Here is a 17,710-nt window from a genome sequence, read left to right as displayed (position 1 = left end):
TGTTTCTTTCATGAGGAACACTGCGTCCTAGGGACAGATATTCGAATTGAAATGGTTAAACTCTTTTAATTTAGGTCTACCAACATAAAGCCTATGGCAAGTTTGAAACATTTTCATCGTGAATCATTTTGAAGCATCAATTACGCATTCAAATGGACAATTAACTTGGTACGTTTGGTTAAGCCATGCAGAGGAGCTGCGGGCTTTGCGTTACTAAATACACTCATTTATGAACAGGCTTCATCTGTGTCCAAGGACCATGAAAACACACACACACACACACACACACACACACACACACACACACACACACACACACACACACACACACACACACACACACACACACACACACACACACACACACACACACACACACACACACACACACACACACACACACACACACACAATCAGCGGTCATTTAAAACAGTGGGGCATTTAATATTTAAATATTTAGTCAAGCTGCAATGCCAAATGACTTGTCCCCTTAAATCCCCCATCTCTCTCTGGCCATCCATCTCATTTTTTTTCAGCCTCTCCATCTCTTTTAATCTCTTCTCTGGATCTCCTCACTGTTTCACCACCTCCCCTTTCTCTTTTCCTCAGTTGTTGTTCCTTTTTAATGTTTTCATTTTTTTGCTGCCTCCCTAACCCCGCCGCCCCTTCTCTACAAACTTGGATAGAAATCATTAGAAGATTATTATTAATTCAGAACGTCATAATTTGGGCAGCAGCAGAAGGGGGAGGTTTTCATGAGCCGAGTGGCTGACCTCATGCACACACACACAACCACACAGAAGAAAAACATTCTGTCCAGCTCGCTGGCAGCACCTACAGCCAAACGTGTCCCTCTGAGGTCTCATAGCACCGTCTTATAAACTAAACTAACGCTGCCAAAGCAGATTTGTTCATTTAGTCTCTCAGAGACAAATTTGGAATTGTTTTCATACAGCGTTTGCCACTAAACTAAACTAACCCTGCCCAAGGGTTTCGCCATTATAATTTATTCTTCTGGAGAAAAGTAGAATTTAGTAGACCAGAACAATTAGATTAGAATTAAAGTCAAATAAATACATTTTAAAAAGTAGTGGAATATCATTAAGCGGAACTGTTTATAATAAAATGGAGTTGATGAATACCCTAAGAATACTAATTAAAGAGTAAATCTGAAGGGGATGAAGCATAATAAACACAGTAGAACAACAAAAGTACACTGGAAACAAAGAGAATAAAATGCAAGATACTGTAATCTTCAATGGTTAATGATTCCAGCTTTGTCAATGGATATTTGGCAAGTGGTTCCATAAGATATGAGATCAAGTGATCATCAATCATTTCTGCATTGTCAGTAGTGGCATTGGCAATGTTGCAGTCAGAATATTGATCAGCTGACACTGCTGACAAGCATTTCCAAATTTACAGTGAAGCAACGTTAATATATACAGTGGATAATAAACATCCATTTTCTCAATAGCTGGTATATGCATGATACATTTTAAGAGACATCCCGTGACGTCATTCTAAGATTTTTCGGAGCAATGTGTGATTTTGGATTGGTTCAGTATTTTCAGTCACCAAACCTCCCTCCCCTACTGCTAGTATGTACGTACCAACAAAGTAAGGGAGATGACTGACAGCTGACAGGAAGTAGCCAATCAATCAGGGGCTTGTTAAAAACTTCGCTAATTAATCAACTAACTTATCACTCTGACATCCCTCATTAACATGTTGATTAACCTTTTAAACTAATTAAGATCAATTAAACCAATTAAAAGACAATCTCAGGGGGGAGTGGTCAGGTTGTCAGTCAATCAGTCAAGTCTGAGGGTGAGATGTGGGAAGAGGGTGGATAGGAGGGAGTGGGGGGAAGTGGGGAAGAAACAACGAGGAGAGAATGAAGAGGGAGGAAAATTTAAAGGTTCAAAGAGAAGGATAAGACTTAGACAGTGTCTTTTATGTCTGGCCTCGACTAAATTCAAATCTGATAGTATTGTCCCTCTTGTTGAGTCTGGTAGTTTGCCTTTATTAGACAGTCGACAGTGTAGAAATGCAAGACATTCAGTAAAGTTCCTGGGCTGGTTTCCAATTCAGGATGTCACACCGTTCCTACAAAGCCACAGCACTGTCCTCTCATATGGTCATTTCTAAAAAATCCACCACAAGCAACATTTGCCTTGAGGTATCATTTGAGGTCACATTAATCAGCTCGTCATGCCCTCAGATTGAAAATTTATGCAGATCTAATGTAAGATTACCGCTGAATTAATTGAAGTTTCAGTTACTTCAATTTCCTTAATTGGCCAGACTCCTGTAAGTTCACATTTGACCAATACAATTAAGAATTCATGAGGTCATAAGAGGATCTTTTTTACATTTAACAATTTAAAGTTCATAATCCTAATGAGCCATTACAAGGAATTAATTCATTAGTTCGTCATTAGTTCCTAAAGCAAATATTGTAAAATACATTCAGTATCCACATACACAGTGGATCTATGTGCTTTTTTAGTGAGTTGAGTCTTGTCAGTCTCCACACTTGCTCATTTCTATTTCAAAGTCAGTTTCTCAGGCGCTAAATTTTCATGTCAAACCTACGCAGGGAGAACATGACTTGTCTGTCTGGGAAAAAAGATGGATATCTGTTCAAAAATGTTCAGAAGCTGGGAACAGCCCTATAAAAATGAGGAAATGACCATGATTACTGTCAAAAGAAAACCAGAGTTTATCAGTGTTTGAAAAATACACACTTGTGTATGTGGAGGAGGAGGTTAGCTCTGAGAAATGCATTCACAATGCTTCACTGAGTGCCATTTCAGACACATGCTGACTTTTTTTGTGCTCTTTCCTGACACAAAATATAAACAGCATGATTTTTCTTTGACAAACTACATAAACTGGGCCCAGATTTCAGGGGACAGCACACACACCGAAGCTGCTCCAGAGACTTGGCATTTCAGATAGGTGTGTACCTTTTTTTTTTTTCTTTGCGTGAGTGTGCTTTGTGTTTCGGTGACTTGCTGCAAACTTTAATGTGCTGAAGTGAGAAGTGAGGCACAGCAGGGAGCATGTCAGTAATAATCAAGTGGCACAGTGCAATTACAGTGTCAAGCATGACCAAGATTTATGCTTGTGCTGCGTGCCCACTCAGACCAGGGCAATGATGCATGGAGGAAGTCAGTCTTTGTTGTTTCTGTGATTGTTTTCTTGTCCAAGTTTAGAGAAATAAACACAAATAAAATGCTTCCAATTGTTTGAAAAAAGTGGAGCTGATGAGAAGATGATGATTGCTTTGAAACACCCATCAATCATACTGTGTTTCCACCTGTACCAAAATAGCGAAACCTGTGTATTTTGTGATGGCGAACAATTTTTGTACACCATAAACGAGTGATTCACAAAAAAGGGTCCAGTAGTTTGAAACGTGAATAGTCTCTTTTTCTTTTTAAAGAAAAATAGCCAATCTGGGGCAAAAATGGAACACTGGAGAGTACGAAAAACAATCAAAGTGTAAAAAACAAAAATAAATCTGTTCCAGCCTGTCTCTGCAGTTGTTCCACACATTCTGCTCTCATTATCGCTGTAGGGAGACATGGACGCTGCCAAATGAATTTCCAAATGTTTTCCACCAGTTTGGGTTTGTGTCAAAGAAATCTAACTGTACGCCTCTGAGCCGTTACACGAGAGAAAAAGAAAAAGAGAGTGAGCTAGATAGAGAGAAGAGAGACAGGAATGCAGAAATATGAAGAAAGTGGAAGAAAATGTGGTCAAGAAGAGACAAGACAACTGGAGTTACCAGTGTGATCAAAGGGAGTTTAGAGGGAGAAAAACTGTCAGACAAATAAAAGTGTTAAAAAGAAGGCATAAAAAAAGCCAAAACAAATTTCGAAAAAGAGCTGTTATTTAAAACCACAAAGAGATATCTGTAAACTATACACAAAGTTACGTTTATTATAAATGAACACACAGTCTTCTGCTATATGCATGTGTAAGTGTGTCCATTTAGATGACCATCTCTGTGCTGGTAATTACATCTTACCTTGATAATGTGCGCTGAAGCCTCGGTAACGGTGGTTGCCATCGGTCACAAAATGCAGCCGGAGCCAGTTCTTGTTGCTGACGATAGGGGAGGGGACATTACTGCCTGACAACCTAAAAGAAACATAGAAAGAATATTTTTTCATGAAACAGGACAAATAAAGACACTTTCTTGCATAAACATACACTTACAAAATCTTAGTATTTGCCCTTTTCCCCCCTAATCCTAACTGGTTTGCAAATGGCAGAATGACTGAGCCTTGCCTCACTCTACAGGTCTGCTAAAGATACATGTGCTTTGGAGTACATGCAAAAAGACATATTTGTCTTGCAGTAAAAAGACAAAAACAATGCAGTTGATATGTAAAAGAACAAACTAAAAGTCTGTGAAACAAGCTAGTCATGCAGTAAATGCAGTGTCTGTTACTGCAGCATCTTAGAGTTAAAAGCAAAATTTAGTTTTCTTTGTCCATCTTGCATATGAACCTCAGTTCCGTGTGTGTGTAAGACAGAGAGTGTTCAGAAAACATCTCTGTGTGTGTATTTGTGTGGGTAGCTGCTGTCTTGAATGAACTGAGAATGAAGTCTATAATGGGTTAATGGTGGAGACTGAAATATAAGCAGTATCAAGACTCCACTGGCCAATATAACCAGTCTGTTAGTGCAGTTCCATTGGAGAAACTGGGAATTATTCTGCATGCTGAAGGCTGCCTCACTTGCTCTTAATGAAGTAGGGAATAGTATTTCATATTCATTGCTCCAACAGAGGTTTCTTCACAAGGTTAGGGGATTTAACTCAACAACTGATCTTACACTCAATTCTCATGGTGCTTTCTGAAGCTAACTGTTGGTCTTGTACTGGTGTCCAATATTTCATCATTCATCACCATATTAATTATTTACTATTTTTACCACCAGTATTCACCTACATTCTGTTTAATAGACTGGTAAATGCTAATACACCAACTACCCCAATGTCAGACTTCGATGTACCACTTTATACAATATTAGCCTTTTTTTGCATTTAACAAAGCTGTACGGAGGCTTTGATGGTGCAAAGACCAGCAGATAGGACCCAATTTGCAACACTTTCATCAAGTGCTGAGGATAAGATCCTTTAATTGGCTGAGAAGATGAACAAGGCTCTTGTGGTTGGCAAAGTGAAGAGCGTGATGTCACCGCTGGCAGCACTAAGAGGAAGTGACTGCTTTGCCATTGACACTTACAGAATAAAACTCCCTTGTTCTTGCACAACTTCAAATATCTGAAGCTCAAATACAATCTCTGCCGGCAATAACCCCCTTCTATGCATCGGTTCTTTGATGTATGGCGCTTTCATCTTGTGGTGTCAACCAACAGGTGCTGTTTTTTTCTCCCATTACATTTTCATAGAGGTATTTTTAGTAATATCACCTTGGCATTTGAGACACCGGTACACACACACACACACACACACACACACACACACACACACACACACACACACACACACACACACACACACACACACACACACACACACACATAAATGGTGTTAAGAGTGAAGTGGACTTGCCCTCTCATGTTCGCTTGTCTCCTTCTATGAACCTCTGCAGTCCATTAATATCAACACAAGTGTGGACACAGAAATGCATGGTTGCACACACACACACACACACACACACACACACACACACACACACACACACACACACACACACACACACACACACACATGCACATGGAGAGTGGCATTATAATGTATATACTACTGTCCAACAGCAGTACCCTTTAATAACAGTGGTAAAAAGTGGAGCACAAGAATGCTGAGCAGGTGTTTTAGAAGGTAGGTGTGTGTGTGTGTGTGTGTGTGTGTGTGTGTGTGTGCGTGTGTGTGTGTGTGTGTGTGTGCGTGTATGACAGAGAGAGAGAGAGAGAGAGAGAGAGAGAGAGAGAGAGAGAGAGGGTCACCTTGTGCCCCAGATCAGTAGGACTCTCTGATGGCTGCTATTAGTCACTCACACACACTCACACACGAGCCACGTGATTTCCATACAACAATGCCAACACAACAATATACAGCTGTGAACATAGGTGACCAACATACATACAGGAAATGTCCTCAGTATGTACCTAGACCGTTAGGTTTTCTCATGCACTCCAGTGTGAAGTAGCAGTGGAACAGCATCATATCTGCTTAATTTGTTGAAACTGGAGCTTTAAAATTATGTAATAAATTCATTTTGCTTGCTAGTTTGGAAAAAAAAGATAAAACATACTTTAAATTGAGAGGAAGAGAGAACATTTACAATATCACTAATTATTACCTAATTTATTTGTCTTATTCAGTCAAGAACAGCACATTCTCCAAGATCAGTCTCAACCGTGTACATCATATTCAGAAAGAAAACTGAAATTGTATTTAAACTGACTACCATATGGTTAATCAATGCTGAATTAATCTATCATCTGGATCAGAGTGTAAATTCAGTCCCTAGATTTATGCAAGACATTTGAAATTTCAAATAGTTGGTACATGAAGTTGTCTATTTATGAGCATAGCTCTGAATAAAGACTGTGTGGCAATGACTATATTAAATATATGAAAAATGGAAATGAAGACTGAAAAACTGAAGATTAAAACAAACTTATGAAAAACATGACTGTACAATATTGCATTTACAATGCAAAAGTGTACTGATATAGTTTTAAAAATATATAATGAATTCAAAGGATAAAAATTCACCAATAATGCCATATAAGAGATTTTACTGGCACATATCCTCAAATGCATTTTTGTAAAGACTGGAGCTGTACAGGTCAATCAATAAATCTAATCTCTTTCTCTGTTGAACAAAACTGCAGATATGAATAATAATTTTAACAGTTTTTGAAATATCAGTTTTCAAAGGTCCTACAAGTTTATAAAGCAGATTTTCAGCAAAAAGAACTGTAAACACCAGCCTCAGCCTCGACAAGCAGAAACAGGTCAAGTCAGATGCAAAGGTAATGTTCATGATATTTTAAGCACAAGTTTCAAACACTTCAGATGTTATTTTCCATCATTAAGTCTATTATAAAGTTGTGTTACTATTGGTTCAGCATAGGATTACGTAAAGAGACCAAAGTAGCTTCAGCCTAAGTCTGCCGATATACTGTGACAACTTCTCCCAACAACTTAAAAGCACCGAGTCACAACAAGTATTTATTCTGTTATCTTTAAAAAAAAATGTTTTAATTCCCTTTGCATAAAGCTAACTGATAAATCAAAACTCATGACAATATCTTTGAAAGCATCTTCACTTGAATTTTAGTGCCTAAAGTGTTTACACAGTAGTGTTAACCGTGACACATCTTGCTCCTTTGGTCTATAAATTCTGCAATCTCTGTACTTCAACTATCCTGTGTGTATCTTAGCAAGGAATAAGACTACTTAAGAGTTTGTCTAGGCATACATGTTTGCCGATCACTTGGACTTGTCTGTGTCATGATTTCTTTTACACTTGTTGTAGCCCATTTACATTTGTCTAGATCATCATTTCAAACTTGCATGTCTGACTTGTGGCCATGTCCACATGAGATGTTGAGGTGCATGTCATGCATCTGCAATTCATGGTTACCCATATCAACCTATTCTGCATATATCTGAGAAAACATTCACTTGTTTCTTCACATAGTCATATTTTTTGCTTTAGAAGACTATACAAATGTCTTCTATTTTAATGTAATGGAGGGTGGAAAGTGTAGCAATGCTGCTAGAACATTTTTTAGTGCTAGTTTTCCAGGTTTAGATAGAGATGTGTTTGTAATTCAGCCTCTTTTCTTTTTTTTAAACAAAAGTTCATCATCTTCTTCTCTTTATCTCCTTCCTGCCCACTCTTTCATTTACTTCGTTCAATTCACTCACTCGCATACACATTCATGTTTACAGCTCGTCTTTCTCTTTCTGTTATGACACCTTTACCCAGAGCACTGTGTGCGCATATTCACAAAACAGGAATTAAAATGTAAGTCTATACAGAGAGCCCATGTGTGTGACACTGAAATATTTAACTGCATGCTCAAGAAGCACTTAACATCTCCAAACTGCATGATGAAGGTGTAATTTTAAAAAAGTCCCTCTTGCAGCAGTAGATGGGAAGTTAGTGAAAAAAGCTAGTAGCTAAAAAGGTCATCAGTCTGTATTCCCACAACAGCTGGAAGCACCTCCTGCTGGCACTCAACATGTAATTTAAAGATGTACTACTGCATAGGCCCCATGCATGAATGTATCTGAGAGATGAAGATGACCGTGTGAGTCTACCAGCTACCGACATGATTAATTGAAATCTAAAATGAAGCTTGTAGCGGAAACCCGAATACTTCCAAAAAAACATCAACGGAGGAGCTATCTGATCTTCCCCCGTGTGGACAATTTGTAATGCATTATTAAGCCATTCATCTATGCTGATGGCTTCTGTCTGTGACTGTTAAATGTTCTCCCAAGATATCTGCCATAAAAGCACTTAAGAGCAGCCCTGAGGTATTCTAGATCATTGTCAGATGGGCCCCAATGATTTTTTTTAAATAACATGGTCTGAAAGGGTGTCCTACTCTGTGATTTGACAATGACGGAGGCCGAAAACATACTGGGTGAAGTCAGATTTGCTACTAACACTTCAAACTCTCAAAGTGGGAATGTGGTCAGACGGTGAGTTTTGTGAAGATAACACAGGCTATCAGTGAAGCTTGTGAGAGGACAACTTGTCTGCATGCGATAACAGACATGGAAAAATGCAATAAATTGTTAAAGAAGTTTAGAGAAGGGCACTAAACAGTCACCTGGGTGCACTAATGGGAAAAAGACTGCAATGGAGGATTTTCATTCAACATTTTTCCAAACATGCATTAAGAAATCTAAGAAAAAACTGTGTGATATGGTCTCTTGATCATATTTTGAAAGCAAATGTCTGTGATGAAATACAGTTAACTAGTAAACAGAAGAAATGACTCACTTTGGTGATATTTCTTGGTTGTATGACGCTTCTGTGTGACTAGATCCCAATGCAGTAGCATCTTTTGGGATAAAATGTTTCGTAATTGGTGCTTGAAACTTCATAGGAGCCTGTCAGCAATCAACCACCAACAACGGCTGTTCCTGTAAATGTGCTGTTTGGTTGCATAACAACTATTGTTCGCTTGAAAGTCATCAGCCTTGCCAGGGAAGTTTACTGGAAAATTATGAAAGCCTCCTGTGTTTCACGTTCAGCTGCGACTACTGTAGGTAAAATGGAAAGAATAAACACTGAGATGGAGACAGTGTGTGTATGTGTTGTGTGAGCATTTATGTGTGTGTGTATGCCTGCAGGAGAGAGAATATCAAGTGGAGAGTTGCCAGAGGGAGCGAGAGAACATAATTGATTAAATACACTAGACCAAAAGAGCATCTCTCCCTCTCTCCATCTCTCTGTCTACCATCCTCCCATCCATCCTCTCCCCTCCACAGAAACACAAACCAGCCATTCCACTGAGCAGTGCGGGAATGAAAGAGAGGGAGAGGGAGGAAATAAAGAAGCATGGGGTGGAAAGAGGCAAAGATCGATGGAGGGAAGACATCAAGACACGGAGAGAGAGCAATGGGAGGCAGGGAGTGGAGGCAGGACGACACAGGGAGTCTGACAGAGGTACATAGCTTTGTTTGTTAGCTTGTTAATTATTTATCTTAGTGTTTAAGTGGAGTGTAATCACACAACACAAAAAGCAGCATTGCTAGAGAGCGGATTTTACTGTATATATGCATTAATGAATAAAACATGACATTTAAATTGAAATTTTCTGCCATGTTGAGCACATGACAGAAAATATTATACTTTAATCAAATGAAAAGCTCATTTACAGTAATGGAACATGTTGACAGAATACAAACAAACTGTCTGTTTGTGCTGCAAGCAGTGAAACATTGGTTTCAGTTCGCATGGCATTAATCATTACAGAAATGATAAGCATTGAAACTTTTCCTAAATGTAATATCAAAACATTAATGCAACACAAAGGTCAAGTTTTCACACAGTATTAACTTCAAACTCAGCTCAAACGGCCTCCAGTCACCTTGCACATGTGATGTTATAAACTCCAATAATTCACAATCCCTCACATTTAAAATTATTTAAATTTGCTCCTTACAATTTTTAACTTTAGCTGAGTTTCCTGATGTTTGCTGTTATGTAAAAGAGCCCCCACATCTTGGATTTTTCACAATATTGTGCTGTTGCTTTGACTCCCAACTGCTGCATAAAAATATCTTTCCCATAAATATAACTGGTTTTCTTTGTGAGATTTATTTCAGACAGTCTGGTGCAAAATGCAATCGCAGCTGTAGAGGTTTCTGTGCAGCCTCGTTCTCGCAAGAGCTGTTAAATTGCTCACTGTAGAAGTTCAGCTGAAGGGGTTTTGATCTCATAAGTGACATCTTGCACAGAAAAGACAGATGGACATGTGACACTGGTAACCTGATATATGGCTGCTGTGGCTCTGCATGAACTATCTAATGGATGGCTCTCCGCACACATGCAATATTCTTCCATCAGTGGTCTTACGAGTTACACTAACCCACTACTAACTGCATGTGCACGTCTGCCTCTGTGTGGCTATTCATTAGATAGAGGGGGAATGCTACTTAATCAGGCAATCTGTCTTAATAGCCTTCTCTAATTAAGGCAGGTGGGAACTGCCATGCACATACACACACCGGCAAACACACACCAACATTACAATGAAAATACACCTTCGCTCACATGCATGCACTCACAGAAATGAGCACACACACACACAGCGACGTAGACACTGCGGGAGCGTTGGACTGAATGTAGTCTAGGTGACGCCATCATCAATCAGTAAAGAGACAGAGAAGTCCTGCGTGTGTGCATCCTGGTGTTTGTGCACAAGATTGTTTCTATACATGGTGTATTTATGTATTTGTGCGTGTGTGTGCGTGTGTGTGTGTGTGTGTGTGTGTGTGTGTGTGTGTGTGTGTGTGTGTGTGTGTGTGTGTGTGTGTGTGTGTGGGTGTTCGTGCTTGCGTGAGCGTGCCTGCTGTGTCACTCTCCATCAATCTCAAGTGGGCAGAGAGTAATCAGTGTTCACAACGGGACCCTGCTCTGTCTCTCCCTCCCTTCCCTTTATCTCATCTAAATTTCTCTCCTCCTCCTTGCTGGTCTCTTCACAGAGTAGCGACTTGGTTTTAAAACGCCGTGTTCAAATGAACAGCGAAGAGCTGAAATAACACATAAGTGAGTGACTGTGAACCATATTGCGAAAAAAAATAAGCATTACGACGTTAATAATTTACACATTTGGCAAGGAGAAATTAAACTGCGACAAAATGACAAAATCATTTTTTAGGTGCACTTCTGAGGAGGGTTTTCATAGTTTGGTTTTGGCCCATTAGCCCAAATAAGGATGTTTTTTAATGCAACCGGATGTAATGATGCTCTCATTTTGTGCCTCCAAATTTGGAGCAAGCATTTTGTTCAGGGCTGGAACTGGACTGGCCTGTATGAAACCTTTTGGGTGAACGAGTCGGAGCTCATCATCCATTATCGGTGTCTGACCTCTCTAGTGCACTTGTAGCTGCTTAGGAGCACAGGTTCCAAAACCTTGTGGAAAGCCGTCCAAGAAGAGTTGAAAAATGTTGAAATACAGGGGTAATATCCAGGTGTCCACATACTTTTGGCCCTATGTTGTATCTTTAAAGTATATCTGGAGCCAGCAAATATAAGAATTGACTGTGACAATAGACTTTGATGTGAGAGAACTACTTTAAAGTGTTAATGGCCATTTGTTTTTTTTGCAAAGTAACTACCCTCTAATCAAAAGAATACAGTTTTACAGTCAGAAACAGCTGAGATTTGTTTTGTACCTTGTGTAAAATGTTATATACCATCTGCTGAGTAAGTTATGGTCGTGGTGGCAGAGCAAGCAGTTTGCAAATCTAGGTAGCTTCTTTTGTTTGTAGATGCAGTTAAAACACAGCCAAACATTGAGAGTGGTATAAAAGCTGAGAAAAATAAATTGGTTCTGACCAAAGTGTCAAACTGAGATAAATATTAAGCTTGAGCATGTTACTGCATTCATAGTGGCCAGTTTGTTTAGTAGATCCTTCACAAAAACAAAGAAATTGGGTGATAACGCTCCAAATACCCCCTAGCTGAGTTAAAACCTATTGCCTCTCTTTATTACTCCCCCTTCTTCTCCCTCTTCTCACCCTCCTCTCTTTCCTTCCTCTCAATCTCTCTAGGGTTTACGCTCTGTCACTTGTCTGTGCACTCTTTCCTTTCAGTTCAATCTTTTCCCAGAAGCCATTGCAATTTTGGGCGGCTCCCTGCCTCTTCTCAAACCCTGTGAGTGTGTGTGTTTGTGTGTTAGCCTACAGGACAGCACAGTAATCAGAGCAGAGACGGAGAATAAGGAGAGAAGGGGGACAGAGACAAGGAGAAGGAGCTGGTTTCATTATTATTACATTACATTATATTATATTTTCAGCACTAGTGGCTGACTATTCAATACACTTCACTTTCCACAAACGAGCAAAGACATAAATACATGCTCATACACAGGCTGGCTGTGGTACAGGGAATGACAACGTATTTATGATGCTAGAATTAATTTGCTGAGGCCTGGCCCAACTACATAACGTGCTCCAGTGGTCCTCAACTTCTGGCCTGGTCCCTTGGGTTTGGCTTAGTAAGACTGGAAAGGTTATTTACTGTGGGAATGGTAAATATCAAATTTGACTGCTTGGTAAGACGACCTGTAAAAAGTCTTTCGCTGTAGTGGTGACATGTGCTCACTGTAATTAATGTCTGACAAGGTCTTCTACATGTTAAATATATTTCATGTCTTGTGGCCGAGAGCTTTAGCATAAAAAGTCAACTAAAACCAAAAAAAAGGCAGACATTATTCACATTTTTGTCACAGAGAACAGCAGTCAAGAGGACTATTTGCCACGTGTTTATCCAGAGAATTGTATTTTTGAATTTCTGCAAGCCACAGGCAATAGTTGACAGCTAAAAAAAACAAAAACAAAGATCAAATGAATATAAGATAATCAAGATTTAGCTCTGTCATGGTGTTCAGTATAATAAAGTGCAAAAGTTGAAGATACCTCAAAGCCCCGGAGAGGAGATGACCTATTTTGAGTTTGTTATCCTGAGTCAACGTGTATAACGTGACTTTGTTTGCATAAACACTATAATCTAATTATCATACACTAATCTAATTATAGACCTCACTTTGATTCTAAGAGTAATTTGATTAAGCTTTTTTAAGCTGTTTACATGCATAGCAGAAGAAGATTTATCTTAATATAACCATCTTAATGCAATCTTTCATAGTGTGTGTCGACTGAATTAATTGTCATGTGCTTCTTCTCCTATAGCCAACTTGTAAATTCAGAAATGCCCTCATAAAATGCAAATGCATGTCGTTTTTCCATGGCTCCTATGCAAAACCCATGCGGTTTGTTCAGATTTCAGACATTAATGCCAGCTATGAAAAAGACAGTTGCTCTAAAATTTAACGCTCCCATATACTGGGCAAGCTGCACATTCAGAATAAATTCAGATGGGCAGATTTAGTCAGCGTATGGTGTTTACATCCCTGAACGATCTCACTATAATGTGGCTAATTTCAAACTTCTCCACACATTTTAATCCTGCAGTGAACCCTCTCAATATGACCCAAGTTAAAGAAACAGTGGATTAAGTTGTTAACATGGCTTTTATTTAATTCAAGTATTCTCGTGATCACATTTAGCTTTTTGAAGAGGTAGCAACTGTCAGATAAAGTTTATTTGTACATGTCTGTCTCAGTCTGTCCTTCTCTGCCTTCCTCAACCCCTCTCAGTGTCTCTGTCTCTTTCTGTCTACAACCTCTTTCCTCCCCCATGAGTTCCCCTGATGGATTTCTGTTCCTGTGTCTACCCCTCCATTCCTCTTATTCTTCTTTCCACCTCTCTTCTCCTGTCAACTCGCATCTCCCCCACCCCTTGTCCCCGATTCTGCAACTCTGCTTTTGTCTCCTGCCTACCCCACCTTCCTATGTTTCATCTCCACTTCTTCTCTCCTGGCTCCTCTTGTCACCCCAATTGCCCTGTTCGGCTCTTCTTTTCTCCCCATTCCTCTCTCTTGTCTCCTGCCTCTCCTGTCTTCTTCCAGGTGACCTGCACTACCCCTCCTAAAACACCATGACACCTCTCTCACTGTCCACTCATTTCGCCTCTTTGTCTCTCTGTGTTGGGTCCCACAAATAAGAAGGTGCCCCTTCCCAAAAGGTTTCAGTAATTTGTTTCAAAGCCCATCAAAGGTGTGGGTTAATAATGTGGTAAATTTGCCTAGACATGCCTGGAGAACAGTCTTGCAGACCTAAATTAGGCTTTGGGCCACCAGAAATTGGATTTAAAAATTGATGCCCCCAGAGAAACAGTGTGAAGGTCACTGGCTATAACCTATAAGACACAATGTTACAAAATGATTCAGAGGAAAATAGTCTGCATCATGAACTTGTTTACAAGCTCTCTATGAGAGTCGTTTGCCCTATGAATGTGGCTGGTAATGGATTCTCTGGAGTCCTCCTCTACAATAATAAGTGGTTGATGTGATTTGCTGGAGTTCATTTTGGGGATGTGAAAAAACAACAAAAACAATCTCCTTTTCTGTGTGTTTGAAGTGTTATCCTGCACTATTGTGGTGATGACAGCTAGCAGGCAGCGATGCCGGTTACCCATCACCAGAGCAGTGTCGTGGAATTATAACCATGTTTGACATTATCTAAAGGAAAGAACTTTAGAAAAATATGAGCAAAGAAAAAAAACCTTTAATGCTTTTTTGTTATTCTTATGCTTTACTGCTCAAATCTTTGTCGCACAAAAATATGGTGCAGGCTCAACTTCAACATACAGCACGTCAGTGTTGCAGTGGTGTTTGTCTCCGTTGGTTTACTGGCAAAACATTGTTCTTTTCAACAGAATGACACTAGCATTCTGATGACAAATGCTATTGCTGATAACCAAAAGCACACTGGTATGACTCTGGCAGTTATTGCTCCTTGAAGGGAGCAGTCATGTAGGTCAATACCAATAATCTAAGTAGTTAAGTTTGTAGTAAATGCTGGTCTTTCAGGAAATCATGCCTCAATTACTGCAGCACAGTCTAACAGATGTTTAGAAACTGAAATGTCAAGTTTGTGAAACAATTACAGTGCCAACACACCAAAAATGTGATCATGAAGATACCATTCATTACCCAAAACACCACAACTACCCAACCTAATGCAAGGATCGTTCAAAAAGTTCTCACCAGAAAAAAATCACAGGAGAAACACTGTTCTTGCGTTAGTTTTCAACATAGTCTCCTTTAACTTCAATACACTTGGTCCACTGATGTTCAATCTTTGCTATCCCTTCATGGAAGAGGGTTACATCTTGAGCTTGCAGATACTGCTCAACAGCATGCATGACTTCATTATCAGTCTGAAAATGGCAACCATGCAAGTTCAGTTAGGAAAACAGAAGTCAGACGGTGGCAGGTCAGGTGAGTAAGGTGCATGGTTCAATAGTTCAAAGCCACATTTGGCTGCTTCTACAACCTGTGCTGTAAAAAATGGGCACATTGTCCTGGGTGTAACAGCTGCCAGCTTGAAGCTGTCCTCTCCTTTTTTCTTAGTTTATTTTGTGGACAGTGATATAAGGCTCTATAGTGGAGAGTCATGCCCTAAATGGGAGTTACACCCTTTGTTTCCCGGTGAGGCTGAGAAGTTTTTGAAGTGCCCTTGTACACTGTGGTTCTTTTGTGTTCCATCAAAGCAGGTCTGACCCACAAAGTCAGGGGCTCTACAAGACATCTGAGACCTCTCAAGACATTAGCAGCAGATCCTTTAAGTACAGTAAGTTATTAAGTTCAAACTGCTACTGATTAGACTTGTTAAAGTTAATCCCAAAACACCTTGTGGCTAGTTCATGGTTTGTCCCTCCAGGGACTGTGTTAGTTGGTACTCACCACCGCTAACTGGAAGCACCTCTCATTGTTTTGAAGACCAGTTGTCTTGCTATAACTATGTAGCTCTTTTCAGATCTTTACAGCTGCACATCCTACACAATAACAGTGGTTTTAATGTTTTCTCATATCACTGTATGCATGACTTTTATTAAGTGTATGGTTACATGCAGTTATAATATTCATGACCAATAGATATCTGCCCACCACTGACTCAAGTTGTTGTTGTTTCACAGTGTGAAATTTCTTTTAAAACAAAGCTCACTGCTATCATTTAGTTTTCATAACCAGAGAGCTTTATGTATTCCTGAGGCCTAAATGGTTTAAATCCATGTTTGTTAGCTTGTCGCCTGTTGGCACAGGATTGTTTTCTTAGTGCATTATTTACACAACCAGTGAAATATTAAAAAACCCTTAACAATAATGATGTTGTGGCACCTGACTGTACCCCTGCATGTATTCCCAGTATGTCTGCAGAGATACGAACAACACAGGAACCAACATATTCTAAACAGACTAGCTCCATGGTCCTAATAATGGTTACGCATCCCGCATAGTACCACAAAAGCTACATCTGCAAAGTTGTTTCTCCAACCAGGGTCAATACAAGATGTATTTAAATCACTAAACTATGACAAAGTTGGCATGTAGACTTTTATTTCAAAGTCTGGAACCAGACAGGCGTGTCTTTGTGTTTGTGTGTATCAATAAGCTTGTGTTTCTCTGCATCTTTAGATACATATTTAGGATGATCTGATATGTGTGTTTGTTTGTTGTGCGTGTGTGTGTGTGGGAGAGACAGAAAAAGTGTGTGTTTGTGTTCAAGGTCATCGCTCCATTTCCGATTCGGGATGGTGCCGCTATCCCAGCATCCTCTCTGCCAGCAGCATTGATTAGCACTCGGCAAGCATAACATCACTCACACACATATACACACACCCGGACCCACACACTCCCTTTGTCTTGTACACACAGCTCCTTTTCCATCTCCCCAAACGAATGCTAATGCTTCGAGAAGAGCACATCTCTCTTGAAAATTCACATGCAAACATGTGATGTGTTATGATAGTTGTGAAGGCCAAGGACCGACACAACAATATCCAGCTGAGACAAGCAAAAGAACTGGCCAATTTCAGCACGGTACAGAATGAGTAAATTTTGATTGATGTCGCTGAAGAAACCAGGTTTGTATCTCTGGGACTAACCTCAAGTTGTTCAGATAACACACTACTCAGATGTTTCTCTCCATTACATCAAACAACATGAGAAGGTAGGCCACACCTGTCACAGTGAAGGATGGAAATCAGGCACGACAGAAGCTATTTTAGTCATTTTTAAAGGTCACAATTTAATAAGCAGTACTTTGTGTTAAATAAGACGAAAAACCATAAGTAAAATGTCCTTTTTTAGGATGTGAATGTAAAGGTATTATGCTAATTAGACGCCATACACCTAAATTATGCTGTAATTAGACACGGCACATAACAACCAAAATATAATATTCTTAGAGACTATTATGTTAAATTAATTTAAAAACAAACAGCAGATACTAGTAAACTATTGGGCATGATTTTACAAGATTACTGTCTAATTCAAATATCAACTACAATGTCATACCAGATCAAAAACCATGCTACGGTAAGGCATTATTCTCCAAATGAAGA

The 17,710-nt window shown here is 39.5% G+C and overlaps 1 protein-coding gene across 2 annotated transcripts in view; it reads right to left on the bottom strand.

Moving 5' to 3' along the window:
- Positions 1 to 17,710, bottom strand: part of csmd3b (CUB and Sushi multiple domains 3b) — a 349,486-nt gene that overhangs the window by 142,171 nt on the left and 189,605 nt on the right. For both annotated transcript variants that reach the window (XM_055017938.1, XM_055017939.1), the window contains exon 8: positions 4,040 to 4,152. In XM_055017938.1, the coding sequence (XP_054873913.1) occupies positions 4,040 to 4,152 (113 nt within the window). The remainder of the gene's footprint in view (positions 1 to 4,039; positions 4,153 to 17,710) is intronic.

Source organism: Amphiprion ocellaris, chromosome 15 (genome assembly GCF_022539595.1).
Source record: "Amphiprion ocellaris isolate individual 3 ecotype Okinawa chromosome 15, ASM2253959v1, whole genome shotgun sequence".
Classification (NCBI taxonomy): domain Eukaryota; kingdom Metazoa; phylum Chordata; class Actinopteri; family Pomacentridae; genus Amphiprion; species Amphiprion ocellaris.
This window is presented reverse-complemented; position numbering and strand designations above follow the sequence as displayed.